Source organism: Gopherus evgoodei, chromosome 7 (assembly GCF_007399415.2).
Source record: "Gopherus evgoodei ecotype Sinaloan lineage chromosome 7, rGopEvg1_v1.p, whole genome shotgun sequence".
NCBI lineage: Eukaryota > Metazoa > Chordata > Testudines > Testudinidae > Gopherus > Gopherus evgoodei.
Genome location: NC_044328.1, coordinates 43,742,181 through 43,767,990, shown reverse-complemented (window position 1 = coordinate 43,767,990; position 25,810 = coordinate 43,742,181). Strand labels below are relative to the sequence as shown.

The window sequence follows — 25,810 nt, the reverse complement described above, 5'->3', positions numbered from 1 at the left end:
GGACCAGATGGTATTCACCCAAGAGTTTTCAAGGAACTCAGATATGAAATTGAAGAACTACTAAGTGTTGTATGTATCCTATCACTTACATCAGCCTCTGTATCAGATGAATGGAGGGTAGCTAATGTAACACTTATTTTTAAAAGAGGCTCCACAGGCGATCCTGGCAATTTCAGTCTGCTAAGCCTAACTTTAGTACCAGGCAAGTTGGTTGAAACTATAGTAAAGAACAGAATTATCAGATACACAGACAAACAGAATATCCTGGGGAAGAGTCAACACAGCATTTGTAAAGGGAAATCACGCCTCACCAATCTATTAGAATTCTTTGAAGGAGACCACAAGCACGTGGACAAGAGTTATTCAGTGGATATAGTGTACTTGGACTTTTAGAAAGCCTTTAACAGGGTCTTGCACCAAAGGCTTCTAAGGAAAGAAAGCAGTTATGGGATAAGAGGGAAGGTCTTCTCATGGATCAGTAACTAGTTAAGAGATAGGAAAAGACGGTTACTCACCTTTGTAAATGTTGTTTTTCGAGATGTGTTGCTCATATCCATTCCAGTTAGGTGTGTGCGCCGCGTGTGCACATTCGTCGGAAAACTTTTACCCTAGCAACTCAGTGGGCTGGCAGGTCGCCCCCTAGAGTGGCGCCGTCATGGTGCTCGATATATACCCCTGCCGGCCCACCTGCTCCTCAGTTCCTTCTTGCCGGCTACTCCGACAGTGGGGAAGGAGGGCGGGTTTGGAATGGATATGAGCAACACATCTCGAAGAACAACAGTTACAAAGGTGAGTAACCATCTTTTCTTCTTCGAGTGATTGCTCATATCCATTTCAGTTAGGTGAATCCCAAGCCTTACGTAGGCGGTGGGGTCGGAGTGAAATGTGGCAGAATGAAAACTGCTACAGCATCTCTTGACTGTTGAACCAGGGCATACTGCGAAGCAAAGGTATGGACCAAGGACCAATGGAGCTGCGCGACAGATCTCGTGGGTAGGAACATGAGCCAGCAAGGCGGCAGATGAAGCCTGAGCCCTGGTAGAATGCACGGTGATGTGGCTTGGGGAAATATGAGCCAAATCATAACAAGTGCGGATGTACGCCATCACCCAAGATGAGATCCTCTGAGAGGAAAACAAGCAAGCCCTCCCTTTGGTCTGCTACCGTGACAGAGCTGGGGCACCCTACGAAATGGTTCTGTCAGCGCAATATAAATGCGAGCACTCCACAGATGTCCAGGGAGTGCAATGGTTGCGCCCATTGCGTTGAGCTGTGGGTAACATGAAAGGCCGAAACCATCTTAGGGAGGAAAGCCGGGTGCGGTCATAACTGCACCTTGTCTTTGTGAAACCTAGTGTACGGCGGAACCACCATAAGAGCTCTGAGCTCGGAGACCCGTCTGGCCGATGTAACAGCTACGAGGAAAGTTGTCGTCTAAGACAGGTATAGCAGAGGGCCGGTCGCGAACGGCTCGAATGGGGGAGACATAAGTCTGGTTAAAACTAGGTTGAGGTCCCAGGTTGGGGCTGGGCGGCGCACCCGAGGGTGCAAGCGCTCCAAGCCCTTGAGGGACCTCGAACCCATAGAGTGTGAGAACACAGAACGTCCACCTTAGCCTGGCTGGAAGGTAGAGATGGCTGCCGAGTGTACCCTCAACGATGATACCGCCAGGTCCTGCCGCTGAAGGGGGATCGAGACCTCAGTAGGAGCAAGATCGAGCGTATTGCAGCTGTAGAAGAAATGCTTCCACTCGGCCCAGTACGTTGACCAGGTGGAAGGCTTCCTGTCACCCCGGTTCAGTTACGCAGCAGCCACACCGTGAGGCGAAGAGGCTGCAGGTCCGGGTGACGAAGCCTGTCGTTGCCCTGAGTGATGAGGTCTGGGTGGGGTGGCAGGGTAATTGGGTCGGTTATTGACAGGCCGAGCAACGTGGTATATCAGTGCTGCCTGGACCACTCTGGAGTGATCATGATGATGCGCGCTCTGCCCCTGCGGAGTTTGAGCAGGACCTAATGAACCAGTGGGAACAGTGGGAAGGCATAAAGGAGTTGGCCTTTCCACGGCATCAGGAATGCGTCCAAGATCGATCCCGAGGAGAGACCTTGGAAGGAGCAGAACATCTGGCATTTTCTGCTCTCGCGGTGAGTGAACAGGTCTATGTGAGGAAACATCTCCACTTCTGGAAAGCAGAACGCCTCACATTGGGCAGAGTGATCACTCGTAAGACAGGAAAGACCTGCTGAGTCAAAGCGCCAAGACGTTCCGAACGCCTGGGAGAAAGGACGTCACCAGCTCCATCGAGTGGGCCATGCAAAAGTCCAGGAAATGGATGGCCTCCTGACAAAAGGGGGGAGGACCATGTCCCTCCCTGGTTATTTATGAAGCATATGGCCGTTGTGTTGGCTGTAAACACCGAGATACCACGGCCTCGCAGCTGCCGCTGGAACCCCTGGCACGCCAGGCGGACTACTCTCATTTTTGGGGCACTGATGTGGAATGCCAGCTCCCGAGAAGACCAAAGGCCTTAAGCTCGGAGGTGACCATGAGCACTCGAGCAGAGAGATGACACATCCGTCGTCAGGGGCAGTGAGGGCTGGGGCGGATGGAACCGCATCCCTGCCCACACCAGGGAGGGAGTTAGCCACCACTCTAGGGAGCCTAAGGTGCTCGAGGGAACGGTGACTACCATGACCATTGGCTCCCTATCCGGGTGGTACGCCGAGGTGAGCCGGACTTGGAGAGGACGGAGGCGGAGCTTGGCGTGTTTGGTTACAAACTTGCGGGCAGCCATGGACCCAGGAGACTGAGACAAGTACGAGCCGAGGTCGTTGGGAAAGCCTGCAGACCTCGGATGATTGTTGCCATCGCCTAAAACCGCAATTGTGATAAGCAGGCTCCGGCTAGGTAGGAGACCAGGATAGCCCCTAGGAAGTCCAACCTCTGCGTGGGAACCAGAGTGGATTGCTCTATAGTAATCATCAGGCCTAGACCTGTGAATAAGACCGTGACGATGCCCACGTGCTGAGTGGTTTGTGTCTCGGAGTCTCCTCAGATAAGCGAATCGTCCAGATACGGAAAAACGCATATCCGACATCAGCGAAGGTAGGCGGCGACTATGGCTGTAAACCAGAAGTACTGACGGTTGGCTAGAAAGCGGAGGTATCTCCTGTGCGGAGGGAAGATGGCATTGCGAAAGTACGCGTCCTTCATATCGAGGGCGGCATAGTAGCCCCCAGGAGGCAAGGATGGAATAATGGTTCCCAGGGATACCATGCGGAACTTCAACCTTATCCTAAACTGGTTGAGTCCGTGCAGGACTAGGAAGGTCTGAGACCTCCGTTCGAGTGGGGGACTAGGGCATAACGGGAGTAAACCCCCTTGCCCCTTTCGTCAGTCGGCGTCTGCGCCTCTTGTACGAGGAATTGCTCGTGAGAGGGGTCCCTGAAGGGGGACAGGGCTGGAACAAATTAAAGGTGGTACCTATGCTCCACCGTGCGCAGGACCCAGCGATCTGAAATTAACTGGGGCCCGCCAGGAGAAAGCGGGATTGGGATCCTGGCCTGTGACTGGTACACCGCCCTCAGGCGCACCTTGGAAGGTTCGTCTTTGGTCCCAGTGGTAATTGCGAGGGACCTTGACCTTGGCTCTTTAGGGGTCCTGACATTCGTCTGCGACCACCTTGGCCTCGCCGTTTGCCAAAGTCCTGTCTCTGGCTAGGCACAGAGTATGGCAGCTGGGGACAGAAAGGCCTGCGTTTGGTCGCTGGCATATGCATGCTGAGAGAGCGCATTAGGACCCTATTGTCCATCAAGCTTCGCAGCCTGGGTCTGTCTTTGCCGCGAAGAGGCCTTTACCAACAAAGGGTAAATCCTGAATGGCATACTGCAGCTCCGGCCGGAGGTTTGAAACCTGAAGCCATGAGATGCACCTCATGGCGACACCAAAGGCTAGAGTCCTGGCTGCTGAGTCTGCTGCGTCTAACGAGGCCTGGAGGGACACTCTGGGTACCTTTTTCCCCCGTCCTCCAAGACGGCAGCGAACTCTTGGCGGGAGTTTTGAGGGAGAAACTCCATAAACTAAACTACCTTCACCCAGGTGCTACAATTATAGCAGCTAAGCAAGGCTTGTTGCTTTGCTACCCAGAGCTGCAGGGCCTCTGCAGAGTACACCTGGCGGCCAAGCAGGTTCATTTGCCAAGCCTCCTTCGGTTTCTGGGCTGGCGCCCGCTGGCCATGCCAATACCTCGCCTTAACAGACTGAAAGACTAGTGAGCAGAGAGGAGAGCGGACAGACGAGTAGTCGTACCCCTTAGAAGGCCCCATACCGGGTCCTCTACCTCTGGGACCTCCTCCGCCTCAGGTTGTCGGGGGGCGTATCAGAATCGTGGTCCTGAGCATAAGATCTGCGCATGTGGGATGACACGGATGCGTGTCTGGATGGCCATGGAGGTACTAAAAGAAGGCACGGGCAGAGTCTCTGACTCTATCGGACCTTGCCCAACTCGGCACCGGGGACCGGCACCGGGAGGCGTACCGGTACCTGGAACGAGATCCAGACCTGCAACCAGAACGGTGCCGGGAGGTCGACAGAGATCTCGAGGCTCGGGGAGAGGCTACAGGAGTCAAGGTACCTGTCGCGGTGCCGGGAGTCGGAACGGTGCCGATAGCGGGTCGGCGAACGGGATACCGACCAGTGCGGCGAGTGCGACCAGTACCGATGAGGAAAACAGCACCGGGACTGCAAGTGGTGTCGGGTGTGCCGACGGGACCTGGAGTGTCTGTGGGACCGTGATCATGAACGGTGCCGCTCTGCTGTGCTGACAAAGGACGGTCATATGAAGAGACTGTATTACCCGCACCGGCGGTGCCGGGGTCAGGCAGCATTGACTCTGTCATGGCAATGAGATCCCTCGCCGTTGGTAATGTCTCCGGCGTGGAGCGAACAGCAGGCTCAACCACAGTGCATACTGGGGAGCTGTCAGGCACCGGATTCGACGGCCCTCGTGGGACCGGGATCGACGGTACCGAGGTCGTCAGAGCTTCGGTAGGTGTCGGTGCCGGGCGATCCGACTTAGATGAGCTCTCTGGCTGCGGTGCCGTCGGCACGGAAGCAGCAGGAGCAATAAGCTCAACCACGGCGCGTGCTGGGGAGCCGTCAAGCACCGGATTCGACGGCCCTTGTGGGACTGGAATCGACGGTGCCGACATTGTCGGTGCCTCAGAGGTGTCGGTGCCGGGCGATCTGACTTAGACGAGCTCTCTGGCTGCAGTGCAGTTGGCACGGAAGCAGCAGGAGCAGTAAGCTCAACCACGGCGCGTGCCGGGGAGCCGTCAGGCACCGGATTCGACGGCCCTTGTGGGACCGGGATCGACGGTGCCGACGTCGTCGGTGCCTCAGCAGGTGTTGGTGCCGGGCGATCCGACTTAGACGAGCTCTCTGGCTGCGGTGCACTTGGCACAGAAGCAGCGGGAGCAGTAAGCTCTACCACGGCGCGTGCCGGGGAGCTGTCAGGCACTGGATTCAATGGCCCTGGGGGACTGGAATCGACGGTGCCAATGTCATCGGTGCCTCTGCAGGTGTCGGTGCCGGGCAATCCGACTTAGACGAGCTCTCTGGCTGCGATGCAGGTGGCACGGAAGCAGCAGGAGCAGGGGGCTCAACCACGGCGCGTGCCGGGGAGCCGTCAGGCACCAGCAGGAATCGTAGGCTTTCTCGACCTCGGAGGAAGGGAGCGGTGCCGAGTCGACTTCGGTGCCAGCGACGGCCGGTGCCGAAAGGCCTTGGCAGTACCGGCGGGGTCCGGTGCCGAGGAGGCGCTTCTGCCAGCCGCTTGATCATCGCTCGGCGCCAAAGGTGGAGGGGTAAGTGAAAGTCCCGCTCCTTTTTGTTCTCGGCTTAAAAGCCTTGCAAATAGGGCACTTAGCCGTCAAGTGTGATTCCCTGAGGCACTTCAAACAGAAGTCGTGTGGATCTCCCTTCGGCATCGGCTTCTGGCAGGCCGAGCCCATTTTAAAACCCGGTGAGCCGTGCATGGGCTCTGGCACCGGGTTCATGGAAGGGGCTACTTCCTGAACCCCGCTAACTATTACTAAACTAACTATGTTATCAAAGAAAAAACGTATAACTATACAAATATATATATAAAAGGATTATAACTGCATAACTATATACGAGAACTACGAGTAGCTAGGGAAGTGGAGGTCAGCTAAGCCGCGCTCCACTGTTCCAACGACCGACACGGGCGGTGAGAAGGAATTGAGGAGCGGGTGGGCCGGCAGGGGTATATATCGAGCACCATGACGACGCCACTCTAGGGGGCGACCTACCGGCCCACTGAGTTGCTAGGGTAAAAGTTTTCCGACGAATGTGCACGCGCGGCGCACACACCTAACTGGAATGGATATGAGCAATCACTCGAAGAAGAAACAAAGGATATGAATAAATGGACAATTTTCACAATGGAGAGAAGTAAATAGCAGGGTTCCCAAGGATTTGTACTGGGATCATTGCTGTTCAACATATTCATAAATGATCCGAAAAAAGAGGTGGAACAGTGAGGTGGCAAAATTTGCAGATGATATAAAATAACTCAAGATTGTTAAGTCCAAAGCAGATTGTGGAAAGTTACAAAGGGATCTCACAAAACTGGGTCACTGGGAGACAAAACGGAAGATGAAATTTAATGGTGACAAGTGGAAAATAATGCACATTGAAAAACATAATCCCAGCTATACATACAAAATAATGGGATCTAAATTAGCTGTTATCACTCAAGAAAGAGATCTTGTTGCCATTGTGGATGCTCCCTGCAAACATCCACTCAATGTGCGACAGTCAAAAAAGCTAAAACAATGTTAGGAACTAGTAGGAAAGGTATAGATAATAAACATCATAATGCCACTATATAAATCCATGGTACACCCACACCGTAAAAACTGCACACAGTTCTGTTCGCCCTATCTCAAAAAGATATATTAGAATTGACGAAGGTACAAAGATGGGCAATGAAAATTACTAGGAGTAGGAACAACTTCCATGTGAGAAGAGATTAAAAAGATTGGGACTGTTCATTTTAGAGAAGAGAAGTTTAAGGAGGGATATGATACAGGTCTATAAAATCACTTATGATTTGTTATTTACCACCTCACATAATATAAGAACTAGGGGTCACCCAATGAAATTAATAGGCAGCACGTTTAAAACAAACAAAAGGAAGAAGTTCTTCACATAATGCACAGTCCACCTGTGGAACTCATTGCCATAGGATGTTGTGCAGGCCAAAAAAAAAACTGGGTTAAAAAAAGAATTAGATAAGTTCATGGAGCACATGTCCTGCAATGGCAATTAGCCAGGATGATCAGGGATGCAACCCCATGCTCCGGTTATGTCTAAACCTCCAACTGCCAGAAGCTGGAACTGGATGACAGGGGATGGATCAGTCAATACTTGCCCTGTTTTGCTCATTCCTGCTGAAGCACCTGGCACTGGCCACTGTCAGAGACAGGATATGGGGCTAGATGGACTGTTGGTCTGATCCAGTATGGCTGTTCTTAGGCTTATGTATGGCTATTAAGTAAACTCACATGAATTAAAACGCTAGGTTAATTAACAAAAGGTCAGCTCTGAGAACGCAACCCCCAAGCAAAGCAGAAACTCATTCCTCTTCAGGCAAAGAGCCGGGTAAACAGACTGTCCTTGCTGCACACCCTGAAAGGAACAGAAATGCCAGGGCTGTCAGAGCAATGGAAGAAAGAGATCCACAAATCTAGGTTCCCCCCACTCCCACTGACAGTGCCATGCCTTCATTGTCTCAGTGCTCATGTCTGGGCACTGCTAGCATGAGCACCCAGATGATCTCACTTATGAGGAAGATATACACCCAAACCATGTCTGGACAGCAGTAAGAGGATAGCCCGCTCCCGATGTATGGCAGTGGGGATTCTGGGACTAAGGGTATGGAAACAACCAGGTCTAGGAAAGAACGCCAAGTGTTGGCATGAGTGTAACGGCCTTGGGATACCCAGCCCTGCAGTCACCTCTGACTGTCAGGGTGCTGGTGGAGCTCTTGGACGGTACTCCCGCATCACTTGCTACCACCCTGAGGTAATACTCGGAGATCCTCTCCCTGTCCAGCACTGCTGTGGAGTTGATGAGCCCACTGCTGCTGTTGATGAGGAAGTCCATTCGGGGCATGCCCACCTGCATGTGGTAGGTCACCTGCCCATTCAGACCCTCATCCAGGTCTATGGCCACCACCTAGTGAGGATGGAGAGGAGAAGCAAGCATGAGAAACAAACCAACATATTAGAGCCTTTAATGTGTTGCCTTGGTCAAAAAAAAATAAAAATACATAAATTTCAGACCCAGAGAGTGAGAGATTCCATTTCCCACAGACTCCGAGTTAAACACAAAGGGTACTTTGACCGTCACATCTGCTAGTGGTTACAGTACATAGAACCCATGCTGTGACAACACAGGGCTGCATGTGAAATGTACTCCCCTTGAGCTAAAGTATTGGTGTCACATCTGTGGGGAGAGGTTTCAGGAGTGGGAGTTCTTCTACTTAGCTCTTACAGAGAGTGCTTGGCAAACATTACCTAACCCCTACACAGCTCCTGGATGGCCAGTGCTGATGTTTCCTTTCTGCAGATGGGGACATGGAGGTACAGAGACAGCAAGTGACCTGCCCCAAGCCACAGCATGAGTCAGTGACAGAGCCGGGACCTGAGCTGAGAGCACACATCTCTCTCACAGAGAAAGGGGCCAGCGAGAGACAGAGGTTGGATGAGGAGAAAATAACCCCTTTATCACCATCATAATTGCATGTAAATTAACCTGAGCCAGTCTCCTGGCATTTGGTTAGGTCCCTAACATTGCCTGTCTTATGGAGTCTGGGGCTCAGAAATGAACTATCATTTACTGTATCCCCATTTTATACAATGCTGGCTGTTGACTCTGGCCATATTTATCTGGGGGAGGGTACTGACTTCACAGAAGGCTCTCACCAAAATGCAGCAATGCTAATCATACTTAACCCTTCCATAGCACTGGCACTTCCATAGCACTTTTACAAATGATGGTGGTTAATACAGGTTAACACGGCTATACCACCACTGCAAAATACAGGTTGAAACAGAAATGATGAAAGCAGCAGATTCACCTGGAAGATGGAAGAGCCTGCTGGAAGGCCTTCAGGGACCTCAGCAATGAAAGGCAGGTTCTGGAAGGTGGGATCATTGTCATTGAGATCCAGCAAATTCACAAAAACTGTGGCACTACCAGTAGCCCGTAAAGGTGGTCTCCCACCTGCAGAAAAGGCACAACTTTAATCGACAAGCAAGGCTAACGGCAGAAATCTTCCAGAATGAATGCCACTGACAGTTCTACAGGGTCACCTTTCTTTCGGAAGGAAAGTGATGTAGGATGATTCTCCCCTGGCTGGATCTAGCAGAGATACCACTAGGACTAGAATTGGCAGGCAACACACTTCAGATACTGGAACCTCAGGCTGGAAACTAATCATCAGAGCTAGTTAACAGTTTAAAATAATCCGCTGAGAACAGCAGACAAATGTGTATGTGGTTGCAGAACAAAACATATCTATGTTCTTATATGATCCCCATCATACAGCGCAGCTGAAAAATGTGTGCTGGTGTAATTAACACTGGGCAGTAGTAATGTAAACGTGGAAGGAACAGGGTTAAGGCTTACATACAATCTTACTTTGTCATTGCCTGACTTTTGAGTACTTAGCTGTGCAACCAGAATGTTCATTTAACTAAATTTAACAAAACAAACAAACACAAACAGTCCTCATAGGATATTTTCAGAGAAAAAGATTTTTTTTTAAATCACTCAGCAGCCCTTTTCCCCTAAATGAAAACATTATTTAGCTAGATATCACTGGAATGTCATGCCCCATGTGTCCTACAAGTCTTGCAGGAGGGAGCCCCCTCTTCTGCAGACCTTAAGTGCTGTGGCATGCCTGACTTCAGAGCAGTTCCCTGTGCCCCAGGGATCTTACAAGCCTCACAGAAGAGACACCAGCCTGAGGCTGCAGCCCTTGCGATATAGAACACAGAAGCAAGGTTTCCCTCTTGCAAATGACAGCAGCTCCCTTGAATGGCATGCAGCAGCAGAGGTCCCCTCCTGCTGACTTCCTGCAGTCTGCGGAAGAGGAGCTCCTCTCATATCCTTCTCATGGGTACGAGGAGGTTTATAAAAGCCCTGCCGCAAACACATACATAGAATGTTGGGTTGGGGCAAAGGCGTTTAAAATTTCCCTACCTTCTGCTTTGTAGGACCCAGTTAAATTAACCATGTGTGCAAACACCACAGCCTTCGCTAGCTGCACACTCAACACGCTGAGTGAGCGAATCCTTCCGAAACATACTGTACATGCACAAAGTACAATCTGGTCAGAACTCAATGAAAGCAAACCCAGTTTTTACCACAGCGCTCAAAAGCACTTTTCCTCAGTAAGGGCTATTTCCAGGCCAAATTTCACCTCTCTCACCTAATTTGTCTGGGCTGTTAAACAAAATCACAAAAATTGTATTTTTTTTTTTAAATAATTGGGTAAGTGTTTCCTCTCCCTCCCCATTCTTCTCCTCAGAAATGGCTCATCTATTTTGCTCAAAATAAAAAAACAAAAACAAAAAACCCTAAGCTGCTTTCAAGCAGAGAACAGACTTGGAAATTTTAGCTTGATATGTGAAAGTTTCAGAAAAGTACATGCAAGTGAAAACAGAAGGTTAGAAGCAAATGATTATTTAATCTTAGCCACAGCGGTTGCTACCAGTCCTGCTATGTCAAAAACAATTATGCAACATGGTAATTTAAGGGAATTCTATCATGCCACTCCAGTAACTTACACTCTGCTTGATAATGGTATAAAGAGAAAGAGAAAGAAACAGGATGCAAAAATAGATAGATCCTATATTTGGAGCAACAGGAGAGACAAATGGCAAAGACAGACAGTAAGCAAAGAGAAGCAGAATGGAGCAGAATAACTGAGTTGGAGCTTACGGTCAGTGACGGAGATCATGATCTTCCTCATCAGTTCAGCTTCTTGGGGGTTTGGGTTCTCTCTATCTAACATGACCCCCGTGGTCCGGATCTTCCCTGTGGTGCTGTTGAGGCTGTAGAATTTATTCGGTGGCCTGATGCTGTACACAAGGGAGCCATTCTCAGCCAGGTCAGGGTCAACAGCAACCACCTGGAGAGACCAAGTGCAGATGTCAGTCTGCTAAATCAAGGAAACCCTGTTCAGTACAGTGTATCCAGGCAGCCAACTCTCGGATCTGAGATGAAAAACTGAAAAGGAAATTAAAGCAAACCAAAAAGAAATAAAAAATTAACTGCACTAAAGAGCTTGTGTTGCCCCATGGGAAACTTTGAAAATAACCCTCTTTAGGCATCACTCTCTTCTCTCATACATTTTCTGTTTTATTTTCCTCCCTCAGAGTTTTTAATTCCCAAGAACATTTACATAAAAATAAGAACTTTGTTACTTAGGACTTCACTGCTTCTGTTGCTTGTCACCCACCTGATATAGTATTTTGTTGGTGATATTATTATTATTTTTCCAGCAACTAATTGTGATGTCAAATGCATGATGACTTTCAGTGGGGAATAAGCAGCAGGAACAGTGGCGTGCTGAAAAAATACAGATTTTGTTTCATACAAGACATCCATACAGATCAAAAATAATGGAAAGGAAATATGGAACCCCTATTTGGCACCTTCCATCACAGCATTTTACTGAGACTAATCAACGTGCGCAATATCCCTGTGAAGTAGACAAGGATTATTTGCCCACCACTTAAGAGCAGCTTCTCTTTTGGGTGGAAGGTGGGTGCTGTAACAAAGCACAGCAACCCCATACATCAGTTTAGGAGAGTTTGTAGAGAAGAACACGGCATCCAACTCAAACTGCAGGGGGAGTTCAGACAGACAAATTACCCACACAGCAATTTGATATAGACACTGGGGTTAATTTACAAAAAAGTTCCATCAGAGTTAATTGCCACATGGGAGCAGGGTCTTGGTCTTACAGTTCATCTGTGTTGGGATACAGAAGTTGGAGGATTTGCCAACTGGCAACAGTTGATCTTTAGGGGCTAGTCCTGAAACTTCTAAACCCTGAATCTTTCTGCTTAACTCCCCCCATTTTACACAGAAATCATAGCACAAATGGCAGATAACATTGGTATTGCCGTGGCATCTAGTCAATGGCAGAGATTTATTATTTCTACTGTGCCCCAAAACATACCAGGTGCTTTACAATGGTGCACCTAGCACAATAAGGCCCTGTTGGTGCCCATGAGCACAACTGTAATGCACCAAAATACATACTTGAATAGTAATGAAGTGTACTGTAGCACTGTGCTATACTATACAATGTAGGTATTGTAAATTATGGAATGGATAATGGGTGGAATTATAGGCAAAGAGGAAACTGCAACATCATAGCTTTTACCAGTCCTCAAGCTCCATATAAACTGCCACACCCAAATAGACCAATAGTCAACAAGTCCAGTACCCTGTCCCCGAGGATCACCACTGATGGAAGCTTCATAGTAACAAAGAGCACAAGAATATTTTGAGATGAAGGAAGCCCAGCCAGCTCCTGCCCAGTTAATGTCTGTCCATGTGATCTAAGTGTCTGTTCTAACTCCTTCAGGCATGTACTTACAAGTGCAGAGATACAGCAGCAGAGCAAAGGGTTACAAACCAATATGCCACAGAAACCACCACCTCTGTTTGCCTTTATCAGCCACAATGCTTCATTTTAATTACTCAGGAATAAATTATATTTGCTCAGCAGGGAGGGATAGCTCAGTGGTTTGAGCATTGGCCTGCTAAATCAGGGTTGTGAGTTCAATCCTTGAGGGGGCCATTTAGGGAAGTGGGGATTGGTCCTGCTTTGAGCAGGGGGTTGGACTACATGATCTCCTGAGGTCCCTTCCAACCCTAATAATCTGTGATTAAACCCCTCCGCTTTCCCATATCCTGCTGCTGACAGATTCTTCCCAATAAAAACAGATGCAGAAGGAACCACAGCCATGTGTCCAAGTGAACTGTGCACTCAGAAAGCACAGCTTGCTTCCCCCATGGGGAAGGGGAAGCAGATAGCCAGCTATGGTAATGCAGAGTTAATTTCTGCAAGGTGGGCTTGGAATGGAATCCACTCCCCCTCCTGCTCCAAGATTAATGTTTCACTACAGGATTTTTTCCCCCGGTCTTTCCTGTTTGATGATATTGTAGATTCTCTTCACTTTTCCCTCATTTATTTTCTGTTTCACGCCCATCATTTTTCTCCCAGCATGATGGAAAATAATTCTCTCTCCTCCTCTCTTTTATTTTGCTGAAGAGATTTGAAAGACTTTAAATCAATGCCTTTCAAAGAGGTCCTTGAGGGAGGTCACAGGCGAGGCTAGGAAAGCAGAAGTTAGCCAAAAACATTGTTTTAAAGAAACACACACATGCATGCGCAGTGGAAAGACTGCAACATGCTTGGGGTTGGAAGCATGGCTGCAGTTCAAGGACTGTTCTCCAAATGGACTTTCATGCCTATATAATCATATCAGGGCCCAGATGCACAGTGGAAGACACAAAGTTCATGTCCCATGCTGCACATGGATCAGATTCTAGTCTCATGCTGTAGAGAGCCTGTGCTATCTGTAAGGAAACTGCAGTGATTGCTGTAGTCTCAACACGTTAAGCTCTGATCCTGCAAAGACTTAACTTTCTGAACTGGAACAATAGTCCTATTAGCTTCAATGAGATTACCTACAGAACACAAAGCTAAGCACATGTATAAGTCTTGGCAAGATAAGGGCTTTAGATTGCTAAATGAATATTTACTAGAGGAAGCAAGTACGTGGGATAACTCCAGGCTAGATCCTCAGCTGGTGCAGATGGACAAATCCACAAAGAGCAGTGGAGCTACGCTGATTTATCCCAGCTAAGGACCCACTCTTCAATTTTCTTTTTTTAAAATGAGAAGTATCTGCCAGGATGCTGAGATCTTCATAATTTTAAACAGTGCTGGGGTCCCTGAATGGGAGCTGCCATTTCACTGGCACTTTCCAGCAGGAAAGCCAATCAGCTGATACAGTCCATTCTTCTGCAATTGGATCTGCTCATGCAGACCCTCTGACCCACATGGACTCCCACTGACCTCAAGGAGCTTGAGACAAAGCAACTGCTATTTAGTAGATACATGAGGGGAATGGCTGGGGACTTCTGTTCTAAGGTCATACTGATATTTATTAGAAAATGGTACAAAACATTATGGAGACATTTAAACCATTGTTAAATTAACAAGAAAATCCTTTAATAGACAGCAGAATTTGCCTTTAATCAGCCACAGAAGCCTCTAGTCTTGTTCCCATATTCATCTGCTAAACAGCAGTGCAAATGTTCTCAGCAGATATGTAAGGTGGTGGCTGTTTCATTTATTATAGTTTATAACCATTTAACCTTATTGGTGATTTATCCAACCAGATGATGTGGTTATTGCATTTTTTAAATCAAACTGCAGTTTTCCTTTCAACAAAGGCCTGTTAACTCCATGGCTTTAAGCACGAGGATTTCCTGCCTGTATCCCACTTTCTGGCCATGCAAACACCATTGGATTAAAGGAACAGACTTCTTAGAATAACTATTCTCTTCACTGTGCCAAACACAGTGAATGCGGCAAAAATGAATTTTGCACAGTGTGCCAATTCCTGCCTAGGAGAGTGCCACGGTTGGCATGATGGAGGGGACAGGAGATGGCAGGTCAGGATGGAGAGATACATATACAAAGGTGCTGCAGGACTCAGGGTTGGTATAACAGGACTGAGGTACCTTGCCAGCACTGCGAGGCAGAAGCATGCACAGATCTTTGTCTCCAGTTAAAGGCATCAGCTCTTCAATATTACATATGCTAAAAGTCAGTCCAGACAGCACAAAGATTAAAACTAGTTTATTTGTGCTTCTGGATTCAGAGGGTGCATTCTGTTGGCTGTCATGGCACATACCGTTGTGACATCGGAGTCTGGGGGGGTCATTTCCACCAGATTAATGAAGTATGGATCATCCTTCCACATGGGGTAGTTATCGTTAATGTCCAGCAAAGTGATGTTCACCTGCAAAATGATAAGTGTGAATATGGACTTTCCTATCCTGTAACCCGCATGGTATGACCCTAGAGTAGCTGCAAATCTACCTCAGTACTTCTGCTTATTCATGCCAGGCAGGGTTGGGCTTACAACGTCTGACCCTGGTCCCTTCACCTTTCCCTCTGAGCCAGTGTCACAAATGATGTCATTTTAGCAAGATGGATGTCCCTGTGGGTAGCTCCGAAACAATGAGTGTAATTAAAAGGATTTCTTCTTAAAGCCAATTCATTGTCTCTACCGGACGAGAAGGTGCTTCTCACCATGTACCGTTTCAGGAGCACTGTGCTGAGTGCTATGAGAGCCACTTTCCTCTCCATGAACACTGCTGTCTAGAGCCAAATGAAACAGTCACCGCAAATACAGAAATTTGACCAATTCAGCCTTTTCTCCAATTTTTCATTATTTGAAATTATGTGCTGAATAGTCTCAGTCCATATGTTGGGTGGCATGTTCCATATCTGAAATACAAAGAAAGTTGGCTCATTTTGTATGGATCTGTAGGTTGAATGGTGCTGTTTCCTTTCCTTGACTGGACAAGCATAACACTTCAATTCAGGTTTAGAGTGAATCCTTGCGCTGATGAATTCAGAGTGAGTTTTCTATGAATATTCTTCTGCATTCCCTTGAAAATTGCTGTTTCTACAAACACTCCTATCAGTGAACTCACTGAGTAGGACAATGGTTTGGGCATTTTCCATACTGGGACCCCATGTTACAACAGAAGAACATTTCAGAATTCCTAATGCCTAGTCATAAAGGGAGGGTTCTTGTGATTGCTGAGTTAAGAACAACACACTAGCAGATTCATGAAAAATGGACGCTGAAGGCACAGGGAAAGGGAATTTGTTTGAACATTCAAACAAATATTTGCAGGACATTGTTTACACGCTTCCCCAAACTCTTTGTCTTGCCTGGGCTCTGGTCCACATACTCCCTGCTATGGCCCAGAACCAAACAAATCCTACTCACCTTACATGAACGGCCCCACTAAGTCAATGGCACTACTTCCATGAGTAAGGCTAGCAGGATGGAAACCTAAACTGGACCTCCAGATGTTGCAGTTTGAGGGAAGCCAAGGGGAGCTGCCTGATTTCCCATTGCAGGCAGTGCAAAGCAAGATAGCCAGTGTTGGTAGGGGCTATAGCTGGAGTGCCACTGTTCATTACAACTGCCCTATTAGAGTTGTATTGTAGCAAAGTTAACCTTTCTCTATTTGAAAAAGTTTTGGCAGGGCTGAGAGCAGCTGCTACCCTCATAAACGCTAATCAGAGACACTACAAGATGCAGTCTGAGCAATTTCCTTGATCTCTCACTACCCTGGTAAATTATTTACAGAGTTTGAAATTCCCATTAATTTAGTGGCCTGGGGCTGCTGCTTATTGAACAGGGCATTTTACTGTATTTCTGAAAAGTTCTCTTCCCAGCAAGGCACCTGACTCAGGCATTGTGGCAGGATGTAGGGATCACAGGGAAAGAATGTTAGGAAAGGGAGGAAAAAGAAAAGAACATGATCAATAAGTGAAAGAAGCAAGAAGGGAATGAGCGAGAGATAGGCAAGGGGTAAGAGAACATGGATGGTGGGTGCAGAGCAGGGAGCAAAAGAGAAACAGAAAAGGGTACAGAATACAAAGCAGGAAGAGAATGGCACTCTGAAGCGTTAACTATTTTTTTTCCAACGTAAGAAAAAAAGGTGGCTGGGGGTGGGTACACAGGGTCCAGATGGCTCATGAGATTGATGGTGGGATGCAGAGCCTTTCACACACTAGCTCTCCAGTTTAAATCCAGGCCAAGTCAAGAGTGATCAAAATAAAAAGTTTCAGAGGGGAAGAATAAAATAAAACGGGAGGAAGGGTGACAAGAACAGGCCCACCCAGCACTTCAGTTAGTGAAATTACATCTATACATCTATGTGCACATTCTGCTTCCAGCTTCACCTTGGGGCTGTATGGAAAGGTCCCACATCTCTGCTAATCTGTGAGGGAAGGAGGTGATAGCAGAATGTTGCTGCTGAGGAAACCTGAATCAAAGTGTAGTTTAGCTTTGGGAGGGTGACTAGGCTAATTAGCAGGCACACAGCAAAACACTGACAGGTAACCACTTCTATTGAATTTCAAGCCCTGGTTCACGGGGCACATTTTTTTTTTTAAAAAAAGCAAATCCTCCTAAAATCTCCAGTACATTTATCCTTAGTGCCAAATCCCACTCTTGTGGTCCTAACACACACCAGAAAGCAAGCATACATACATACGCTGACTGTAAACAAGCTGTTGACTGTAACAGCTTTAAGAGTTTTAACCAGCTCTTACAAGCTCTCTCCATCATTGTTCATGTGCAAGAGATGGCCTACTAAATGCAGAGTGGGACGTAGGAACCCTATCATGTCTGTCCCAGCATTCAGGGCTCAAATAGCTGTCCCCACCTGCTGGTTGCTTCTACAATATCGTTTCAAAGCTCCAAGAGAGGCTAAGTCAAGATCAGGGTTTTAATATTACCAAGTATTCACCTAAAACAAACCAAAGCAAACCGTGCATGTGTCTATTTAGCTCAAAAGGAGACTAAGGATCAGATCATGCATTTCAGAGAGGTGCATATTCCTTCAGCCACACACAGGAGGAATACAGGTGCCATTCAGTGGTAGGTCAGGAGAATCTCAAGTTTGTGGTCTCCAGGGCTATCCCAGGCACCGTTTTCTATTTAAGGCACAGAAGAGGTTTGTTAGGTGAAGCTCAGATGTGTATTCCCAATGGATATCTCAGAGGATGTGCACATGGGGCCTGCTGATGGTGTGGGTGAATCTCAAGCACAGGTTCTCTAGGGTGGTTTCATAACATCTGAGAAAGAAAAGACCTAGCAGATCAACTACTCCATTACCTAGGGGCAGATGCAGGATTGTTCCCTACAGTACGTTCTCTCTCTTTCATGTCCTTTCCAGTCCCATTTTAAGGCCCCAAGGTTACACTGTTTCCCTTGGGATATTAATCCACAGCCAAACTATTCCCTTTCTCCCAGGTGCTGTTCTATTTCAAGACACTGGAGTGGCATGTCAGCTTATTCTGGGGTGTGCATGCATTCCCTGTGTGGATTTCTGGGGATTGGTAATTGGGTGACCAGACAGCAAGTGTGAAAAATCAGGACGAGGGTGGGGAGTAATAATAGGAGCCTATATGAGAAAGAGATCCCAAAATCGGGATAGTCCCTATAAAATCGAGACATCTAGTTACCCTATGTGTAAAGGTGGTACAGTAGCTGCTAGTTAGCTGGTGTGAATCCCAACATGTGCATTCTCTAGGGATATCACAGGCAATGTTTGCTCTTTAAAGGGCATTAGTGTGGTTTGTTAGGGAACGCCAGGCACGTATGCCCTATGGAGATCCCAGGAGCACTGGGTTTGGGGCTCTTCTTTCCTATTCAAAAGGCGGTGCAGTGGCTGGTGAATCTTAGGTGCGTATTCCAGCTAAATGCAATAGTCAAACTTTAATCAGACACCAAATTCCCACCAAGTTTTCAGGTTCTCTAATTACAAATATTTTTAGGACATATGTTAAAAGTAACTTTTTGTCATTCCAGAAACTGTTCTTTGCCTTTTAATGAATTTATTAGGAGACTGGTCCACTCCCATGAAGCCTCAAAGAGGACACAGCAGCAGACATACCAGCCACCGCAGACACAGCAGGACCGTAACCTGCCTGCCCCAGATTCAACAGGAAACATCAAGTTATCAAGGGGCCACTCCTACCCAGCAAAAGCGAGAACTACCTCAGAGAGTTCTCCCCTTTAGCAGTGCAAAGACTCACAAGCGGATGAACAGATTCAAGAAAGACTGTCATCTTTATATTAGTACCTGCTGCTCATTACATCTCTTGTACTATCAGAGCAAGGAGCAGCTTGGCTGAGACCAAAAGCATTTGAACTCACAGTGGCAATGCCTGTTTTCTGGTTGTGACCCACGCCACCATCCATGGCCCGGACAATGAGTATGTACTCTGATTTGGCCTCCCGGTCCAGCAAAGAGGTTGTGGTAATTTCACCTGCAGAAAGGGGAAATGGAAGAGAAAAGAGATATAGGATAATAGTGATTCCTGGGCACATGGCCAGATGGGATGAGGAGAGTGGCATGAGCATTTGGAAATACTAATGCACAAAGATGTACATAAGCCTGAATGTGTGTCTACAAAGAGAGAGATCATTGAGAAGGGGTGAAAAATTCAGATTTGGAAACATGAACAATTTCTTCCACAAATGATCACATGCAGAGAGAGCCGAGAGACATGGACACTGAAAGAGAAGCAATGTCAATTCCATGATTCTGTTTAAAATAGACAACTTTCATTGTCTAGGGCAATCTTTGTAAATCCTCAGAAAGGTCCACTCTATCCCTTCCCCCGGCAATGCCAGGGTACTTAAGGGAACTGGTACCCTCCCAACCCCGATATGTTTAAGTATTCCTAATAAAGGTCATGTTTTAAGTTTTGTGTGAGGGTATTAGAGTACACGGTCACATCAGTGACACTAGATAAGCCACCAGTCTATATTGGTAATTAGTTATTGGAGCTTGAGATTCCAGCCATGATCTAGGGACAATGTGTCATGGTGACACTAACGATCCTTTTGAAATAGCCGTGGTGAGGCCCAGATCAGTGATGTGGTTGTGTAGCAGTGTGTTCTGTGATGAACACTTGTACAAACAGTTCTTCTCTGCAATGCACTTGTCAGTCTTTTCGCTGCGATTGCAGACTCAGGCTGCGCAAACCTTGTGAATCAGCTTCAGCTCAGTTTGGAAATAATCTGGATGAATTCAGGCTCTGCTTTGTTGCTCTCAAAGTTCAGATATATTAACCTAGATGACAGGTAATCTATGACATCACTGTAATGTTACCTGGCTTGAGCTCAGTGACTTCACAGCCTTTTGAGGACATCACTGTCTCTTAATGAACATGTAGAAAAATAACACAAGAATCTAACGTCTGATATTCCCAAGGTAACAGCAGCTCACAGGAAGGAGCCAAGCCTTAGTTTGATTTGGACAAAATTTTCCACACTGTGGCAGACCACAATGACATTATGTCTATCAGCTCCTCAATCATCTGTAATCGCCTTTCAATACCAAGTCACCTTCCAGCCCATCACTTCTCCCCCTGCTCCATGTTCCAGTTGTTGAAAGGAGCTCAGCATGGAGGACTGTGCTCCACTACGGAAGAGCTTTTATGTGAGGGGCTGTCTGGGGTAGCAATAGAAGGAAGCAGGAGGAGAGGGAAAATTAATCTAGAGAGAAATTTAAAAAGTTAAAAGGTCTTCTTAAAATATATTTGCTTCCAAAGTTTTGTGGCATCCATTAATTCACAGGCTGAAAAAAGTAATCAGTAAAAAAAGTTTTAAATATGAATGTGTCGCAATGATGGATCACTCCTCCTGTCCACAAAATTGCATCTAATTAAGCACACCTTTACAGAGCAGGTTCAGCTAATTTGAATCAGGAGTGTCTCTAGAAAGTGCATACACCTCGAAAGCACTGAGCAAGCAGACACAGTTCTGCAGTATCTTACTTTTTCATCCTTTCTTTACATGCCCCTATGTACCAATGTAGGCTACAATGTGCCGTGATTTGAGGTGAGGATGTGAGTGAAAGGAGTTCTTGGATTGCACTGGATACTCAGATTTTTCCAAGGAGCTTCCTCCCAGCATTGCTAGGTCAGCATCAGCTTAGAACAATGTGGTGCGAGCTTCTTCATAATTGTGGCCAGCTATGTCATCTACACTAATCCCCAAGCAGCCCTGGGAAACAACTCCCTTTCCCTTCTCCTAGACTGAATAACAGAGTAGAATGTTGATTAAAGTTCCCCTTGGACCAGGCCCTTTGTTCTCTAGTCACTCTCTCACTTCCTTCTAGAAAATGACTGTGGATTTGGGCACCACATACTATAGTGGCAGGATGGGTAATTGTGCCTGAAGTCCTGGGACCAGGTGCACTTTATACTCCCTTGGGCTGTGTTTCTCCTACAATAAACACAATGGGGAACATGAGAGAGAAAGATCGTGGGGAGCGGGAGGAATGGAGGGAGGAAAATGACAAGAATATAAGGATGGAAGGAAGAAAGAAAGATGTGAGAGAGGCAGAAAAGGAGAGAATACGAAAGATGCTGGAAGGAGAAAGAGAGGTGGGGGGAAGAGAAAGATCACGTGGGCAGGCTCACCTGAACGAGCATTGATCCGGAAGTGAGAGGAACCTTCGAGGGAGTAGATAATTGACTCTTGACCATATTCTCTGGACCGGTCCAAATCAGTGGCATTTAAAAATAGCACTGTGGCTCCTTGGAAAACACCAGAAATGAGGACTCAGAGATGCATATTTGTTAGCAAACTGATGGACAAGGGCTAGGTCAGAAAGCACAGCACCCCCAAAACGCTTGACCCAGTGGTCACTCCAAACCAGGAAGCACGTTCATATCTATTCCAGGCCTGTTCTTTTAATAGATCTATCGCTTTCTACCCTGCTAACTGGTCCATCCCTCCAAACTGACTGCTGTATTATCAGCAGCTCTAACACCCAATTCAAACTTGGCACTGCGCCTAGGAATCCCAAAGTGAGAGACAATCACTTGGCAGCTCCTAAAGAAAGTACACAGGCCCTCAGGGATTTTAAGTGCCATGTTAGTGGCATTTTAATGTTAATCCAGGGGAAGGAGGTTGCATGAGCCAGCCCCGGTCAGATGTGTAATCACTACCACCACCAGCTCGGTCATGACCAGCAAGCAGTTCATGATGGGTTTGCTACTTACATGCCCCAGGAAAGCTGACAAGGATAAACTCTTTAACAAAAAGGTATTTAATGTTGAAGGGATTTAAGGGCCACAGTGAGTATCTTTGGTTGCATAGCTGGGAGGCTGTTGCTTTCACAAGCAGGGCCGTCCTTAGCCATAGGCAGAACAGGCAGCCGCCTAAGGCACCACTAGGTCTGGGGGCACCGCTCTGCCGAAAGCCCGGACAGACGGGAAGCAGTACAGCATGTAAGAGCAGGGCTTCTGGGTCATAGAGAGCCGAATGCAGCACAGTCTGAGGGAAGGGATTGGCTGCTGGGATCTCTGGGAAGGGGTTGGGGAAGGAACTCACCTGTAGGGTCACCAGATGTCCTGATTTTATAGGGACAGTCCTGATTTTTGGGTCTTATTCTTATATAGGCTCTATTCACCCCCACCCCCGTCCCGATTTTTCACATTTGCTGTCTGGTCACCCTAGGTGCGGGTAATTGGTACCTATATAAGACAGAGCCCCAAATATCGGGACTGGCTCTATAAAATCAGGACATCTGGATCAGGTCACCCTAGCTGGGGAGCACATCTCTCCCCCAGGCTGGCAGCGATCCATCTCATCCGGAGGGAGCTGCACAGGGCAGGATAAGCTGTTGTGGCTCCATGGGTACCCCGTTCCTGAGATCAGATGCTGTGCTAACTTCACCACGGTCCGTTGGGCTGGCAGTGGTGCCTATTGGCATGTGATCAGACCTGAGGGTTTGCTGCTGCTGCTGCCACTCTGCACCCCAAGAAGTGGATTTTGGGGTCCTGCAGTTTTCCACCTATCTCCTCTATTGCAGCTGTTGGACCAGCAGGCTGGGGGGTGAGCCAAGCATGAAAGCAGTACTGCGTTGCCATTTAGATTGTCATTTAACAAATTTGTTTGCCAAAAATGCTTGCTAACAATCCTGAATTCAATTTCAATATATTTTTTTTAAATCAAGATCTTAGCCAAAATCAGAAAATTAAGTTGTTGACAATTATTTGTCACAAGTTTGGTATGAGGAAGGGAGTGGGCCAGTTTTCATCAGAGAAGCAAAAAACGTTGACTGACTTTCCTATAGCCCGGTTAGTGCTAAATAGAGCCCTCCAACAACTGTAATATGCTCCTCTCCTTACTAATGTATAGAACAGGGGTCAGCAACCTAAGGTACACGTGCCAAAGGTGGCACGCGAGCTGATTTTTGATGGCATGAGGCAGTGGGCTGAGCAGCTCAGTCCGCCACTGCTCTGGGGTTCTGGCTACTGCCCCATTGCCCACCTGAGGTCCTGGCCACTGGCCCCACTCAGCACCCACTGCTGACCTGGGGACCCCCAAGGAACCCCAGGCTGGCAGTGAGCTGAGCAGGCAGGTGGCTGAGACCCTGGCTGAGCCACTCAACCTGCTGTCAGCTTGGGGTTCCATTCACTCAGTTGGTAACGGGCTGAGCAGGACTAAATTCAATGAAATAGGAAAACAAGAGCAATTAATGACAAAGTGCAAGAACCTAGAGCAGTAGTCCGCACCGTGGCAGTGGATGAGCATCCGCCGAAATGCTGCTGAAATTCGGCGGCATTTCAGCGATGACGTCTCTGGATGACGCTGCTTATTGGCGACAAGCGGTGTCATCCAGAGGCGTCGTCACCGAATTTCGGTGGTTTTTTGGTGGATGCTCGTCCACCAGCCAGTATGCGGGTGCACTGAGAGGCCCTTGCAGGCGCCATGGCATCCACAAGCATCGCGTTGGGGACCCCTGATCTGGAGAGCCTCCTGAAGCACAGCGATCATTTTGATTTAAATGGACTTGAACTGTATGAAGAATTGAGTACACTGTCATCAATGTTGCCACATGCAAAATCGATGATGGACGTTGTACAGTTTACTCATACCAGCAAACTTGTTGACATATATCCTATTGTGTACATTGCCATTCATATTCTACTGACAATTCCTGTAACAGGAGCATCAGGAGAACGGAATTTCTCAAAACTAAAGCTCATTAAAAACAATCTCTGCTCTACAAGGAATCAGGAACACTTGATTGGTCTTGCTATTCTTTCACTTTGTCTTTGTCATACGATGACATTACTACTGATTTTGCAGCCAAAAAAGCCAGAAAGTTTGTTTTTAATTAAAACCAAATCCTCTGCATAGAAATTTCCAATAAAATGTTGATAAATTATAAAAATTATATTATTTGCATCATTCTGTCAAATCAGAATTTTTTCTATAGTGCTACTTCTTTAGTGCTAGTCCATCAGCATTACAATGTGCTTAATTAAGTTAAACTGGTTTTAATAACATAATTTTTTAGTAATGCACGTGGCAAGTTTTCCAGCAGTGTAAGCTTATGTTTGTGTTGCTAAGAGCAAGACAGGCACAGGGGCACCAGTTTAATAATCCTGCCTAGGGCACCATAAATCCTAAGGATGGCCGTGTTCACAAGTTGCTTTCTCAGTAAGACGAGTGTGTGAACTGTATGGGAAGGTGAAGAGTGGCGGAGCTTGAGCTCCAATTGGATAGAAAGTCATTTTTGCCTTTTACAGGTTTACTCTAGCTCTTCTGATTTTCACTGTATAAGCACAAATAAAGCACATGCTTCACTTGATATTTACCATCTTAGCTATGAACTGAGTGATGCTGCTTCCTAATGCAACTGACTGGTGAAAGCAGAACCCCAATTACTCCCTCGGTACAGTATGCATGGACACACTGTGTAGAAAATTAAGATTGTACCAAGCACAGGTGCTTTGGGAGTTTGTCAGCTTCATGCTACCATGCAGGCAGGAGCAATAATTCTGCATCCAGTATTTGCCAATTATAAGGTTGGAGGCCCGCTAGCATGGTTGAGCATCCAAGAGGAAACATATGGATAGACTGCACCTACCCATGCATTGACCAGCCTAGGATGGCACTGGGAGAAATACAAGCAACTCTTTTTTTCCAACGATGCTGCAATGTATGTCTGTCAATATGTGCCCCCCTACCAGTGTTCCTGAAGGTATTATCACAGATTCTGCTCTAGGCAGGCACAATGCCACCAATTAGCACTTCCTGGATAGCACATCTCCTCTCCCAACCCTTATGCCACCCTACCTATAGGCGCCTTCATTGACTCCTGTATGGATGTAAGTACATAATCTATTTGTGGGTGTAATTTCAAAAGCACTCAGAGTTGGCCTATATCTGCTTCCAGTGAACTCTATGGGAGTTTTACCATTGACTCAAGGTCAATGCAGAGTTAGGCCAACAGGGACTGTCTTTGGACAGTGCTAGCACAATGGGGGGCCTGGTCCTAGACACTACAGCAATACAAATAATAAATAACACCATCACCACAGAGCGCTTGAGACACGTACAGGGTGGAATTTGCAATAGTTTTGTCTGAGTTATATGTAAGGGATGTATTTTAATTTTCAACTTAAAAAAGGGCCCATCACACAAATTCTGGATGGTGAATAATGTTAACAAATATATGTAACCCACTGGTTAGTGTGTGCTGTCTCTCTCCCTTTGTGCCCAATCCAGAGGATGTGAGGATTATAGCTCCAACTGCAGAGGCTGGCTCTTTAGCTCATGCTGTCGAGACCCAGGCTTTCAGCTCTGGAGCTCCCTGGTTCAATCCTCAGTGCCGGCTGAGATGGAGGCTGTCACACATACACTTGGTAATGTGCTCATAAGTGTCAACCCTGAAGGCTGTCATCCATCACTGAGCTACACGCCATCCCAAATCTTACCCACTAGGCAAATGCCAGAGCAAAAAGATACTCTTCATGGCTCAGTGGAAGGTCTAACAGTCTGAATCTGTTGAATCAGCAGGGGAAACAAGACCCAGAACCAATGGCCATGCCTCAGAATGCCCTTCCTTCAAC

The 25,810-nt window shown here is 47.2% G+C and overlaps 1 protein-coding gene across 1 annotated transcript in view; it reads right to left on the bottom strand.

Moving 5' to 3' along the window:
• CDH23 (cadherin related 23) overlaps positions 1 to 25,810 on the bottom strand; it is a 536,798-nt gene that overhangs the window by 158,163 nt on the left and 352,825 nt on the right. Inside the window, exons 19-24 of the mRNA XM_030571362.1 lie at positions 21,362 to 21,478; positions 19,086 to 19,198; positions 15,030 to 15,137; positions 11,029 to 11,218; positions 9,161 to 9,306; positions 8,037 to 8,256 (exon numbers count right to left, since the gene is read on the bottom strand). Of these exons, the coding sequence (XP_030427222.1) occupies positions 8,037 to 8,256; positions 9,161 to 9,306; positions 11,029 to 11,218; positions 15,030 to 15,137; positions 19,086 to 19,198; positions 21,362 to 21,478 (894 nt within the window). The remainder of the gene's footprint in view (positions 1 to 8,036; positions 8,257 to 9,160; positions 9,307 to 11,028; positions 11,219 to 15,029; positions 15,138 to 19,085; positions 19,199 to 21,361; positions 21,479 to 25,810) is intronic.